General features: G+C 41.8%; 1 protein-coding gene across 1 annotated transcript; it reads right to left on the reverse strand.

Annotated features, from left to right (window-relative positions):
• Nucleotides 1–236: 236 nt before the first annotated feature.
• Nucleotides 237–14,866, reverse strand: rab11fip1b (RAB11 family interacting protein 1 (class I) b). Its single transcript, XM_056403447.1, has 6 exons — nt 14,283–14,866; nt 6,665–7,092; nt 4,566–6,531; nt 1,879–2,718; nt 1,336–1,450; nt 237–1,146 (listed from the first exon to the last, which is right to left on the reverse strand). Exons 1-6 carry the CDS (start codon nt 14,633–14,635, stop codon nt 940–942), a joined length of 3,909 nt encoding a protein of 1,302 aa, XP_056259422.1. The 5' UTR covers nt 14,636–14,866; the 3' UTR covers nt 237–939.
• Nucleotides 14,867–14,944: the final 78 nt, after the last annotated feature.

Genomic DNA, 14,944 nt, shown 5'->3' on the forward strand with positions numbered 1-14,944 from the left:
ATTTGTTCCCCCACAGTTTCATAGCGAACCGAAGATTTATTCATGACTCTTATCATATAATATGCAATATATCTAACGTAAGCAAAAGTGATATGGACACGTTAAAAAATGACTAGGGAAAGACTGTTGTCCCAGGTTACAAAAATGTCATTCACGCAGCTATTTAGCCCATGAACTATAATCAGTTCCTATTAGGTACTGCTAAAATGTTGAGGAGAAAAGTTCAGACGAAAAAATAAGAATGAATGAGTTGTTTATTCAAAGGTTGATTTTATTTTGCATCTTTTAATACCACGCAGCAGTAACATCAGTACAGTGATTGTTAATAGTGTAAGCTTAATTAAAGTGCTTTTTGGGGGTTAGTAGAATCATGTAAACTTTTGACATTCAGTGCAAGAGCAGGAAACTTTATCTACATAACTAGTGCACATTAACAGCAAAATAAGGCTCTTCTTTAAACTGGGCACACCAGTGAAAAGCAAACAGACTATAGAAAAACAGACAGTATGCACTTTGTTTTGCCAGGTAATATATTAATAGATAGGCATAGACATTCATCAAAGTGATTACTAGACAGGATTTTATGCTCAACATGAAAACAATCATAACAAATACACAAGGGTTTGTTTCAAAGTCAGACATGTACATACTGTAGCAAAGTGTCAAAAATATAACTAAATATTTAGAAAAATGTAGAATACATTTATGCTGATCTTTGATTGAAAGTTGACATAATCCTTCAATTGAAAGGCTCTTGGCTGGAACTGAAACAGACTCTGCAAGATTTCTTTTACAAAATATATATCTGTCTTTATCATTATTCATCTGCCAACATGTTGAACGTGAACTCTAAACTGTTCAAATCCACTGCTGTTAAACCTGAAATCGGGTCTGCACTGGTTCGATACAGCGGGAATAATGCATCAATTGTGAATCTACCTAGACAGCCTTCATCAGAGCGCTCAAGGACATCAGAATACTTGGTTTCTCTTCCATGACACGCACGAGCAAGTTGTCAATGTACTTCTCCAGCTCTGATATCTTTTTGTCTCTCTCAGTAAGCTGCTTCTCCTGTTTCAGCACCAGAGAGATGAGTTCCTCTCGAGTCAGCTGGGAGTACGGCCCTTTCAGCCCGGTGTCATTTACCTGTGAGAGAAATGGTGTGCGTGTATTAAAAACACAAATAACACACGAAACCCTTGATGAAAGATTCAAACGTTGATCCTATTTGATGAAGAAGCATTTACATATGAACACTTTGTTTGTTTCTTTTGATAAGTGTGATGGAAAATCTTTAAACCACTTCAAAAGTCTTTGGGGGAAAAAACACAATACCTTTGTTTTCTCCTGAACCTCACTGAGGATTCCTGTGGGTTGGTTATATTTTCCCCCTTGAACATTGGAGACAGACTGCTGGTCTAGAGGATTAAGGGGTTTTACAGGTTGAAGTCTGCAATGGTAAACAAAGAAGAAGAAAGAAAGATGTAAGCACTGGTTGGATGAGAGTGAAAGTAAATGGATTATTGATGTGTGAGTATGACTTTGTGAGATATATCATTTTTCATAAGATGAAAGAGTAAATGCAGCAATCACCAGTCAAACAGAATATGGTTTGTTATTAACGCTGTGAGCTAATTCATCCACGGATACAACGCAATTAATAATACAAGCAGAGATGAATGATGGATGAGTATCAATGATGAAAAATAAATAAGGATGAATCATAGAAGACTACATTAGGAATGTGCAGCGTGATGGATCTTTTTCTTTTTATATATTATGGCATGAGATCTACAGCTAGTGGTGTGTGATCTATAAATTAAGACGCGTCTTATAAATATTCTTTTGCCTTCCTGCTTCCTGACTGAGCTGTCTCACCTGCGTGAAGTTGTAGAAGGCACTTCCTGCGCTCTCCCGGGCTGGGGCTCTTTCCGTGAAGTCCCCTGGTCCGGCACAGAGATTACGGCCTCTGGCTGTGGGTCACATGCTTGGTGTGCACCGTTATCAGGTACAGCCGCACCTGCATCATCCGTGACGTGGCCTCCGTCAGTGTTTTGGTGGATTAAAGTGCTTGACGTGGCAGCTTTCTTCGCGGGAGGTGGAGGAGCGCGGGCTATCTTTGAGGATTTGAGTTTCGCTTGGGAGGCAGCGTCTTTATCAGCAGCTTGGGACACAGCTGGAGGCCAGTGAACTGAACCAGAATTACCTGGGGTTTTCGCATCATCCTCGGCTGTGAGCTCATCTTCATCATCTTCAAATGGATTTGAGCCATAGACAACAGGGGCGTGTTTTGTCTCTGAGCCACCTCTCTGGGTATTGTTGGCTGTTTTGGGCTCAGATGATGGCTCTTCTTCCACAGAGCGAGGTCTGGATGGCGCAGGACGTTTACTGTGTTTGGCTACACTCGCTGTTCCTTTGGTGGAACTACTTTGCATCTCGCTCTGGGTGTCCGTTGTATCTGCGGGAGACTGACTCAGAGGGGCGATCATTTGCGTCGCGCGCTGAGGGAGAACACTGGCAGTTTTGATGTCTTTGTCATTACTCTGCTTGTTCATTTGTGCCAGGTGTCGTGTAACAACATCCTGCTCCCTCTGACTCTCAGCTTGACTCCTTCCTGGAGGCTGAGGAGCTGGTCGCTTCTCCCGTTGAGCACTAATCAGGTCCTTTTCATCAGTGGAAGCTGTCCTGCTTCTCACCGATGACACAGCAGACTGACACCTGGAATAGAGACAGAGTTAATGAGGTTTCAGCTCACTTAGAGTCTCACAGGGAAGCCAGTCACTGTAAAAAGAAGTGCTTCACTGGCCTTCGATAATCATCTTAAACATGTCATCAAGGATGTTGGAAAAAATTAGATTAGAGATATTAAAATCTTGTGTAAAACCTTGTGTTACGAAATTAGAGAGCAAACAAAAAAAGAAAATCACAGAAAGGCCCAATCTCTTCATTTGAAAAAAACACAGTGTTAAGGCATTGTAATGTGGTAAGATGTATTGCTGTAATAAAAAAAAATAAAAAAATTTAATATGCAAAGCAAAACTCATCCAGATTTCTGTGATATTACCATCCACTACTGTCAAACTCAGAGTAATTGCCCAAAGTTTGGAGTCAGATTCTCTACCTGTTCATGGCACCTGATATAATGAGGTAAGACTGTGCTATGAGCTCCTAATCTCAGCTGACAAACGAAACAGATCCTTGCCCGCCCACACACACACACACACACACACACACACACACACACACACACAATGTCTCTGCGCACTCATACCAATTAACACAGCTATGCAATTTTCATGATGTTTTCAGCCTCAGGTTGCATTTAAATGAGAAGTGTCTGCTGCTGTGGCGTCACTGACTGCAAAACAGGAGACGAAGTAACAATTGAACATTCAGGTAAACACTCTCTGGTCTCAGGTAAATGACTCCGACTTTATTTCATTTTCCTCATTCAAATTTAGTTTCACTGCCTCTTGTGGTGTTGTGTTGCCCATCCTGTTGAGTCACTGATAACAATGACACTGATAACAACTGACAATATCTAGTTTCACCCTGCTGTGCAACATCCACAACCTGCACCGTTTCCCACAGTTGTATTTCTGAATTTTGAAAATGCACACACACAGTGAGGGGTAGACCAGTGTGAGCGGCATTACAAGTCCATCAATGAGATTGAAACGATAAAGAATTAGCTACTTGGTCCAAACTGAAATATTTCATCAACCATCAGATGTATTGCTAGGATAGTTAGTACAGAAAAATTCATAGTCCCCAGAGGATGAATCCTATTGACTTCGAGGATCCTGTGACTTTTCCTCTAGCACGACCACGAGGTTGACATTTGTGGTTTTTGAGTGACGTGTCGAAGTCTATTAGTCGGACTGCAAAGAAATTTAGTTCAGACATTTACGTACATCCCCCTCAGGATGATTTGTGATAACCACGGCAACATCTTTGGCTCCATCATCTGGTCAAAGTTTCACAAACACTTGGTTTCAAGACCAAATACCTGCAAAACTCACATTCCCATCAGCCTCGGCTGTACTTTGCGTTTAGCACTTATTAGCTAACGTTGACATGCTAACACACTACATGCTGGCGGAACATGGAGCATGTTAGCTTTGTCATTGTGATCATATAAGCATTTAGCTCAAAGCATTGTTATGAATGGCCTCACAGTCGCTAATGTGGCTGTAGACAGGTTTTTTGTTTTCATTTTGTAATAAAAATTTAAAAAAAGTTTGAGGAAATGTTTGTAAGTTTTGTATGCATTACATTTTGTATGTCTTACTTTTTTTTCGTCATTTACATTTGTTTTAAAAGAAGAGTTTATGTGGAAAGCTCTTTCACATATCTTTTAAGAATGATTATTTTAATTCAGTTGACATGACTAACCCGTAACCAACCGCTTGTATAAAAAAAGAAACCTCAGAAAACAACTGTTTGTTGTGCAGTAATATTATGAGCCCATGTTTATAGCTAATGTTTCTTATATTGTTACGGGTTGAAACATCCTGTATGTATCATAATGTTTGTGATGCATGTGTAGGATGGCTTGAACTAACCCTTGTTGGTCGTTGGACGCTGTGGCTGCGTCGCTGTCGGGACCAGCGCGTGAGCTGGGAATCTCCTCGAAGGGATTATTTAAAAAGTTTTCATCAAACGGATTAGAGGAGGTGACATCTGCAGTCCTCGCCACACCTACTTCAGATTTGTGTCCATCTTTTGTTTTATTTTCTCTCATCTTCCGTTCTTCTGCATCTCTTGCTAACTTTTCCTTCTCCAGCTTCCTGGTCTCCTCTTCTTTCCTCTCCCTCTCAGCTTTCTCCACCCTCCTAATCCTCTCCTCCTCCTCCTCCTCCTCAATCCTCCTCTTTTCTTCTTCCTCTCGTCTCCTCTTCTCCTGCGCTAATCTTTCCATTTCTTCCTTTTCAGCCCTCTCTTCTTCCTCTTGTCTCCTCCTCTTCTCCTCATCTTCGAACCTTTCCTGTTCTTCCTTTCTAATTCTCTCCTGTTCCTCCAGTCTCCTCTTTTCTTCTACCAATCTCTCATACTCTTCCTTTTCCTTCCTAGCCCTCTCCTCTTCCTCTTGTCTCCTCTCCTTCTCTTTCCTTATCCTTTCCTCTTCCTCCCTTTGCCTTTTTTCTTCTTCCTCAATTCTTGTCCTTTCCTGTTCCTCCAGTCTCCTCTTTTCCTCACGCTCTTCTTCTTTCCTCACCCTCTCCGCCTCCTCTTCTTCCCTCCTCTCTTCCTCCATCCTAATCCTTTCCTCCTCCTCCCTTCTAATTTTCTCTTCTGTCTCAATCCTCTCCCTTTCTTTCTCCTCTAGTTTCCTCTTTTCTTCTATCAATCTCTCATACTCTTCCTTTTCCTTCCTAGCTCTCTCCTCTTCCTCTTGTCTTCTCTCCTCCTCTTTCCTAATCCTTTCCTCTTCCTCCTGTTGCCTCCTTTCTTGTTCCACTAGTGTCCTCTTTTTCTCACGCTCTTCCTCTTCTCTCCTAACCCTCTCTTCTTCCTCTTCTCTCCTCCTCTCTTCCTGAGCCCTTTCCTCCTCCACCCTAATCCTTTCCTCCTCCACCCTAATCCTTTCCTCTTCCTCTCTTTGCCTTTTTTCTTCCTCCTCATGTCTCCTCTTTTTCTCACGCTCTTCTTCTCTCCTAACCCTCTGTTCTTCCTCTTTCCTCGTCTCTTCCTCAGCACTCGCTTCCTCCTTCCTTATCCTCTCCTCTTCCTCCTTTCTAACTTTCTCTTCAATCCTTCTTTCTTCTTCCAGTCTCACCTTTTCCTCTTCTAATTTACGCTCTTCTTCTTGTCTCCTAGCCCTCTCCTCTTCTTCTTGTCTCCTCCTCTCTTCCAGAGCCCTTTCCTCCTCCACCCTAACCCTTTCCTCTTCTTCCTCCATTCTCTTTCTTTCTTGTTCCTCTAGTCTCCTCTTTTCCGCTGCTAATCTTTCACGCTCTTCTTCTTCTCTCCTAACCCTCTCCTGTTCCTCTCCTCTCTTCCTCTCTTCCTCCCTCCGAATCCTTTCCTCTTCCTCTACTTTTTCAATCATCTCTCTTTCCTCTTCCTCTTGTCTCCTCTTCTCCTCGGCCAATCTCTCAAGCGCTTCTTGCCTCCTCACCCTCTCCTCTTCCTCTTCTTTTCTCCTCCTCTCCTCCTCCATCCTAATCCTTTCCTCTTCCTCCCTTCTAAGTTCATCCACATCCTCCGTTGTATTTTCTACTTCAGCTGCCTCCGCTTCCTCCTCCTCCTCTTCTGTCCAGGGTGAATACTGCGTCACTCCCCTAAGTGAATCAACAGATGGGGGGGAGCTTTCAGGGACATCCTCCATGGATCCATGGCCTGAACTGGCCAGACTGAAGTTTGATCCGATGCGAGAGGTCCTAGGCTGTGGCTCTTCACAGTATACGTGACTGCCATTGATGCACAGGTTGCTCTGTTCTATGGCGCCATGTTTTTGGCCAGCGGAGGAATCTTTGCTGTCTGAGCTGCCTGAGCGTTTATGTATCATGAACTTGAACTTCTTTTTACCTGGAAGGACATTGGGAAATGAACATGCATTTAATTACAATGAAGACAAGAGTGAATTTATAAAAAAAAAAAAAAAAAAAAAAAAAAAAAGAGTAAAGAGTGATTGAGTGGATTAAGAGTTGTTGCTCCTGACCCTCAGAGGAATCCACATTGAGACCAGACGACTGGCTGCCGCTCAGTGAGGAGTTCTTCGCAGGCAGGACAGACATGGACTGAGACATGTTCCTCTGCAGGTTGGACTTGGGAGAAAACAAAGACTTGATTTTATGTTTCTTCTTCTTCTCATCCTTCCCTGCAGCTACGTTCCCATCCCCATTTGCCTCGTCCTCGCTGTCCGTCAGAACCTGAGAGAAGGACGGCACCACGCTCGACACAGTGTCCGATTCCTTTTTCTTGCCTCGCACTTTGTCCTTGAACTTTCCCAGGCGAGAGCGGGACTTGCCGGCAGCGGAGAGATCAAACATGCTGGCGGTCATGTTGTTTCTCATGAACTGGATGTCCACGAGCACCTCTCCTCTGTCTTTGTCTGCCTTGCCAGACTTGTCCAGTAACTTGAACCATCTGTTGAAGAGAGGCATGCTATTAGAATGACATATCAACAAATACACAAAGCCCAAAAGCCTGATTTATTATTTCACATGTGAAGTTTTTAATATATTTACTCTGGATGTCATTAACTTCTTGTTTCCATGTCGGCTCTATCTGGGTAAAAACATCTTATGGCTGCAATTAACTGACTTCTTGGCACAATGGCACTTTTCACATTTTAGCCGCTTTGATGCATGTGGATTGTCTGGTGTGGTCGTGGAGATTTATTCAGGATTGGCATCATGATGTCTATGATAAGCCACAGTGTAGTAACCTAAAGTCAGTGGTTGTAGAAAATTTGCCAAGAGAAGATATTTACATGATGATGTCCCAAGATCATGTCATTTATATTTGATAGGAGGTGACACGGATACATTATTATTTATATTAGTTTGTCCTTTTTAAAAAAAGATGATAAAAACAGTCAAGTTTAGTTGAATGAAACTATGGGATTAATTCAAGAACTGTTGTATGTGAATAATTACTTAACACCAAGAACATCAAAGTTAACCTGCTTAAACCAACTTTGTTTGTTAAAATAATAACAGAAACTTTTAAGTACCTGAATATTTACCAGAGTGTGATTTTTTGCTCATTCGTATATTTTAGTTACTTACTGTCCACTTTATTTCTATTTCTTTTATTTATCAGACAGCAAACACTGTCTGCTGAGTGTTTACATTCATCTTGTACTTTTAAGATCCGACACTTCACTCGCTGTCTGTGATAAAGAGGTGTCGCAGAGGAATGTTAATGGAGCAGTGAACACAAACTATCACCCAGCATGATGTAACAAATTGAAAAGGTTAAAGGAATCATCAAAACTGAGACCGAGATTCAAGGACAGTATGTTAATGTTCAAGTCCTTGTTAGTTTCTTCGTGGAAACTGTGATCAAGCCGCAGCAAATGGAAAGTGACTCAGCAGCGACTTGAATGTTTTTGGAAAGTCTGTGGTGATCTAAGCACAAACTGACCAAGGAGGAAAGTTTTCTTTTTTTTTTTTTTTCTTCAATAATAATAATAATAATAATAATACTGTGCTGTGTGTGGCAGCCACTAATGTGGAGAATTCATGAATGCTTGCACTGTGTGTACTTCCTCTCACACACTGCAGATGCTCACTGCAGTAAATGGACAGTTTTTCCATCTTGACCTGTAGCATAGATTTATACTTAGCAGGCTCAGTGATAGCTTGTCAATATGTTCCTAAACATTTAATCCTGCAGACAGTCAACAAGCCAGATCACCCCCCACCCCCCCTTAGTTTTCATCTAAGAAGATCAGTCTCTGCCTCTCAAAAAACTCAAATTAGTCAGGTTCACAGGAAACCAATCTGCTATTAACCTCATCATCCCCTTGCATGCTGCAGGTACTGTAGCTGCCACAGAGCAAGAGTCGGTGCCAACAGTCGTTCCCAGCAGGGTCACACGCCATTGATCTGTTACTTTACACAAACAACCACATGCAGATTTAGGGTAAGGAGCCCAATAGAAACACTGCTTACAATCTAAAAACCTGCTGTAATGAAATGTAGAAAAGCCAAAACAGATTCAGTAAGACGTCCACTGAGACCAGACTGTGTCCACTTTGAAAGCGCTCCTGCACCTGTGTCATGGCCCAGCAGTGACAGAAGAGCCTCAGAATGAGCAGAATAATTCAACAGAGCGACAAAAAACACCAGTCAGCGTAAAAAAGTGTCTATCAGGCAGAAATCTGAGGTCAGCTCACCACTGAACAAACAACTCCAACTGAAATCTGAATTCCTGAGGAAATGAGGAAGGGGCTGTGTGTGCATGTCTGTGAGCGTGTGTGTGTGTGTACATGTCTGTCTGTCTGTCTGTCTATGTGTGTGTGTGTGTGTGTGTGTGTGTGTGTGCAAAGAACATACTTCTGTGTTGTGGGCCTATCATCTCTCTAGTTATGTGAAACACAAAAGTAAGCCTCAAAATGAATATACGGCTCACAAATGTGGTTTTAAAAAGCAGATAAATGTGGAAGCATTTTTTTTTCCAGTTTATATAACACCCTCCCTCCTGAGATGCCACTGAATCTACATTCCTCTCAGTGGTCCTGAATCAGATACGCTGTTGAGATCACCCTCCTCCACCTCCTCTCTCAGGAATGCTTCAGATGTGTGGCACAAACAAACTAAGGAGGGGAAACGCCTTTTCCTGGAGACTGCTGTCACAGCTCCCCTGCCTCCTACTGCTGATGAGTTATGGGCTGTGATTTGCAAATTTCAGCCTTTGACATTATAAATATTTCACCGTGAGGCTTCTTCATGATTTGCCTGATGAATGTCGATCAGCAGCACGCAGCTAGATGGATAATCCAGTTATTGTAAGATGTGGATGTTATTCTGCAGCCGTTTTGTTCTTACTCCCAGGCACGGTGAGGTGTTTATATGTGGCTCAAAGTTATGACACTGAATATTTCATCCAATCCTTCCGTGGTGTTGCGGCGTGTTTTGAATAGTTTCACTGCCAAAGTAGAAAAGTTTTGCAATTCCCCTCATATGGCCTAATGATAAACAGTATTTTATTCATTATCATCACATTATGATAAAATCATCTGTCGTTGTATAATTCCACAAATTTATTTATTTTTTATTTTATTTATTTAAAAAAAAAATCAGAATCAGAAAAACTTAAGGAGATCGCTTTGTTACAATTGCTCAACACAGTTAGGAGAGAGGAGGTAAATAAGTAATGCTAGAAATATAATAATAATAATAAAAAGTAACTAACAAAGATAATTATTATAGTCCTTGTTTAATGCATATTAATTGCTTGGTATCATCTGATACATTATTTTATAAATATTTGTCATATTAAGATATATAAATATCAATAACAGAAAATATCCTTAATGATAATGAATTGAACCGTTCCACCAGCACTGTAGTATAAAGTAGTGTAATTCTAATACAATATCACTATTGTGTAGTATATAGTAAAGCAGAGCCCAGCATGGGTTTAGTATTAATGTTAGTATGGCAGACGCATCAGTAGACTGTAGTATTGTACAATATTAGTATTAGTAGAGTGAAGTATGGTTCAGTATTAGTGTTACTACTGTAAGTATTAGTATACGTGGTAATAGCACCGATAGTATATTGTAGTATAGGTTTAATCCACAACATTGTGCGTCAGTGATGCCCACACAAACTAACACAAACACACATAAAGAGGAGAAGTAAGATACTTCAGCTGAATCAGAGGGGAAGTTGCGAAAAGTGTTTGGGCGTTAACTGGTAGAGCTAGTTAGCAGAGCGCTGGAGGAGGAATTAAGAGAAAGAGGCTTTCACTTCACAATGACCAGATGATGATGATGATAATGATAATGATGCCCTTAAACTCAGTAATCTAACATCCCTGTGAATAGTAGAAAGTGTGCTGCTCTGCTGTACAGACAGAACCGCAAGAGGATAACGCATGACTCAACATTTTGTAAATGTGTTCTACTTTCTGCACACACACATCCTTCCTCGTGAAGCCTGAACCACTGATAAGACAATGCCCTGAGTGGCTCAAGCCTTTCTTATCACAGAACACAGCTGCATGAGTGGGAGAAGAGCTGAGTGAGTAAAACAACTCAACAGTGATAATATCCAAGGAGCGAAACTGTCCACGGCTTATCGCATCAGTCCACATCCGTGAGTCAGAGAAGCTGAAATGAAGGCCTGTACATGGCAAAGGAAGCAGTGGAACTGAAAAAGAAATTCCCTTTCCCGTTGCAGTCACAAACCACTGGTTGAACCTTGTGCCATTTCTAAACCAAAAATCAATTACAATACATGCTAGAGCTCACACTGTGCAGGCTGTAACCTGTAATAGAGACTTATTGCAGGTTTCTAAATATCATTTCATCATAATATTTCTAAATAGGTGTTATGGAAGTTACTTTTCTGTATCCGGGCTTTGCCGCACAGGTGCTCTTAGACCTGCAGGTTTTGTTGTTAGTAGATGAGGCAGTTTGTTAGGCTGACTGATATGGGTTTCATAATACCCCTGTAGCTGCTTTATGGTGTTGAAGTTAGAAAATAAGCCTTTTCATAGGCGTGTGAATACATTGTGACCTCTCCCGGTGGGTTTCAATCAGCTGCTTCTGTTTCAGGGTATTGTGCATGTTGGATCATTATCAAACGGTCATGACCTATGGAACAGGGCAGAGTCATTGTTAATGTGAATATTAACACCTGTCTTTCCTGCTATGACAGGTTAAAATGCCTGCTGGGACAGTCAACCGGTTTTTATAGATGACTGGCTTATAACGATGTGTTTGCTGTTGTTGCTGTGCTCCCTGTCAAACTTTACCCACACAGTTACAGCTAATTCGTTTACTTCATACTTTAAAACAACTTTTAAGCCAAAATAGGTAAGAAGTCCTTAAGTCAGGGAAAGAACCGGGAAAACTATATGCTGAGGAATATCATGTGATATGATTGAAAGCTGATTGTAACAGTCGTGGTTTTGTTTTCGCAAAAGATTTTCCTTTTAAAGTTAAAATTAAGAAATAATGGTCAGTGATCAATATAAAAACACAACCATATAATCAAACTACAGGCTCAACACTTATCAAGCACCTCAAGCAGAAGTACTAACGCAGACCTATTGTACTTATGAGAACAGCTACTATAAATCTAGGACTGTTGAGTAAAAAAAAAACAGTAATAGCAGCACATTGATTTGCAAACAGTCTTCAAAAGATGCAACAGTAGAGCTACTGGTAGCAAACATGTAACACTGTTTATCTGTCAGGTGCCAGTACAGCCACAGTGGTTTTCTTCAGTAAAACTGACCCTGGTAGACTGTCCTTGAGGCCATCACAGTTTGTTTTTCGTTGATAAAAACAGTCAGGAATGTGAGGCTAAAGCTGGATTTAAACCTCAGAGGCAAGGTGCATTCACCAGGCTCACAGAAAGATCAACAGAGACCGAGCAGAGCGTTTACTCAACACCAGCTAAAGCATGTTTGCTGATTTATCCAAAAAAAAGATAATTTCAGTGTAAGAAATCCTCGTGAAACACTGTACGCGTGTCTCAGCGTGCAGCAGTCCTGAAGGGAAACATATCTGATTCATGCATGACACGCTGCCAAAAAGGGCAAAATGTGATCAGAGACGCACCCACGCCACGAAATCCAAAACCATGCACGGTTAAACGTGCAGCACACAGCCAGGTGAAGTTCAGTTTAACATCCTTTTTTTTTTTTTTTTTTTTTTTATACCTCCAGGTCGGAGGGAGACAGTTGGACAATCGCCAAACCCAAGAGGAAGGCAGAACAGTGTGAGAAGATTTGTGACATGTGGCATTTAAATCACAGCTCATTTCATGCTCTCAAATCTAATTGAACTATGGATTTTTCACTGTGACAGTCATAAAGAAAAAAAAAAAACTTCACTGTTTCATGAAGGTTTGCCATAATATGAACAGACAGCAAATCTGTATGGTTTTATGATGAACACAACATGAGCAGGAATGAACCACAATATCGAATCTAACCCTGGTATGGATGTCAAACAGAGCGGACAGACCCGAACGACAGCAAACAACCGTGAAGGGGGCAGGAGAAGGAAGTGTTAGCGCGTGTTTGTGTTTGTGGATTAAGACGAACAGGCTGGTATGCAGTCTGCTTTTGTATAATACCGGTCACAAGGTGTGGGAGTGAAGTATCCAGAAACAGCTTAGTGCAACAAAAGGTTTTCCATTCTTACCGAAATACAGATGTTTAACTGTGAGAGGATGATCAATCTTGAATTTTAAATTAAAAAAGGATGACAAGAATTAAAATACTAAACCTTTTCTTTGACCGTGCAAAGAGTTTTCGGCTTAAAGGAGCAGGTATAATCGCCAATACTGAGACTGTACCAGTAGCACCAGCCAGGCCTGTAAAACGTGATCACTGCCATTCCAAACACGGGAGCGATGTATGATTTAATTACTTCACCTCCTTTGGTCATGTGTGGATGCCGTGTAATGAGAATTCAAATCTGAATGCTTGATGTTTCTAATCTCGGTGTCCTTCATGAGAAATGTGCTCGACTGGGCACGGTGAGGGGAAGTTGGGGTCTTCTTCGGCGGGGATCTTTCTGTCGTTGTCAAGTTCAGTCAATGAAAGAGTGAATCTTTTGGCTCACTTCATTCGCCTGAGTAGCTAATGCTGATTGGCATCCTTGAAGGCTGCAGCCGAGGGAACAAATCCCTTAAGCTGCAGTGGAGCGAGTGGGCAACATTCATAAGTCAAACCCACCAGAGCGGGTCCGTGTAGTGACGCATGTATGAGAGTGTGTGTGTGTGTGTGTGTGTGTGTGTGTGTGCGTGCTTGAATACCTCACTTCAGTAGGAAAAAAGTGCAGATATCAGAGGGAAATCATACTCACTTTCAAAGAGGCTTTGAAAATGCAGATTAAGCAAATCGATTTCATACGGCGACCCTAACCCACGGTTATCACAGATGCTGCATAATTTTTGTATTAAACCAAAAAAAAAAAAAAAAAAAAAAAAAGGACATGGTTTGTAATTATTAGGGATTTAATAGGGATTATGGTTTTGTCCTACAACACCACAAAGCCTTGTATAACTGACAGAACCAGCAACCAGTTGTTCCCCTGTGGTGCAGATGAAAATCACAGTTACTCAGTCTGTTTTGCACCTCCCATGATTTACTCATTTACATGCAGCTAAAAGCATATTGTGCCCTCCACTGAGGCCTTGCATATTCATAGTCTTACTGAACCATTTCCAGCATCTTAAATGTGAGTTTTATTTTGTTTTTCTTAGTTTTCTATGATAATAAACTGGATATCTTTTGGGCTTTTTTTCTGTTGGTTGGACAAGACATTCTGGTTTTGCTCTCTATGCTTTCTAATACATAAGCTTCCCAGCAGTGCATAGAGTAGCTAATTAAAACCAGCCTGCCCCTTTAACAGCTGCAACACATGCATCAATGTGAGCATCACCTGTAATCCAGTAGGCCTAATATATCATCCGGAAATAGACCATTCTGCATGAGTGGTTGTGGTTTTAAAAGATTTCACTTAAACAAAACTTTAAATGCATCACTTTACATGTAGCAGAGTCTTTCTGCGCTGTGGTTTTGCAACTTTTTCACAACTTTCACATTATTTTCAACTAGCCTTTCTCCCTGCTGTGTTCACTTACTCGGTCTTGTTGCGGGTCTTGTCCTCACTGAGCTGCAGCAGGTTGATGACAGCCTGTCCCAGCTGTTTGTCTGGACCCACCAGGGCACGGTGCAGGACGTGGACATGCAGCGTGCCCCGCTCTCCTCCTCCTCCTCCACCGAAGTGCAGCGGCGGCAGGTCGAAAGCGGCCTCCTCCTTCCACACCGGAGCCACGCTCTTCTCCACCACCGAGGTCTGATACTTCTCCTTGCCAACTTGCATAAGCGCGTACGCATCGTTAGTGCCGTTTTTCCCCTTCGTCCTCAGGCCTCGGGCTTGGAGCACCGTTACCTGGACGCTTGTGGGACACCACTGCTGATCCGCCAAGGACATGCTGACGACACTTGTCGCAGGATTATTGGCGGTAAAATTATTCTAACAATGAAGCCCACAAACAAGACGCCGTGGTGTCTACCATCGGCCCACTGGTCAGCAGAGAAGAAAAAGTTTTCTCCTGAGCTTCGCTGAAGTTGAGGAAACAGCTGATTGGGCGTGGTTACACCGAGAGAGGGCCTTGGTTAAGACAAGACACTCCCACAGATTAACGGGTTACATGACTTGTGTGCTCATTCACACCAGCACAATCACTTACTGGAGCTAATAGGTCACACCTGATCCCTACTGACACCTGCCAGAGTGCAT

The sequence above is a fragment of the Seriola aureovittata genome, chromosome 18 (genome assembly GCF_021018895.1).
Source record: "Seriola aureovittata isolate HTS-2021-v1 ecotype China chromosome 18, ASM2101889v1, whole genome shotgun sequence".
Lineage (NCBI taxonomy): Eukaryota > Metazoa > Chordata > Actinopteri > Carangiformes > Carangidae > Seriola > Seriola aureovittata.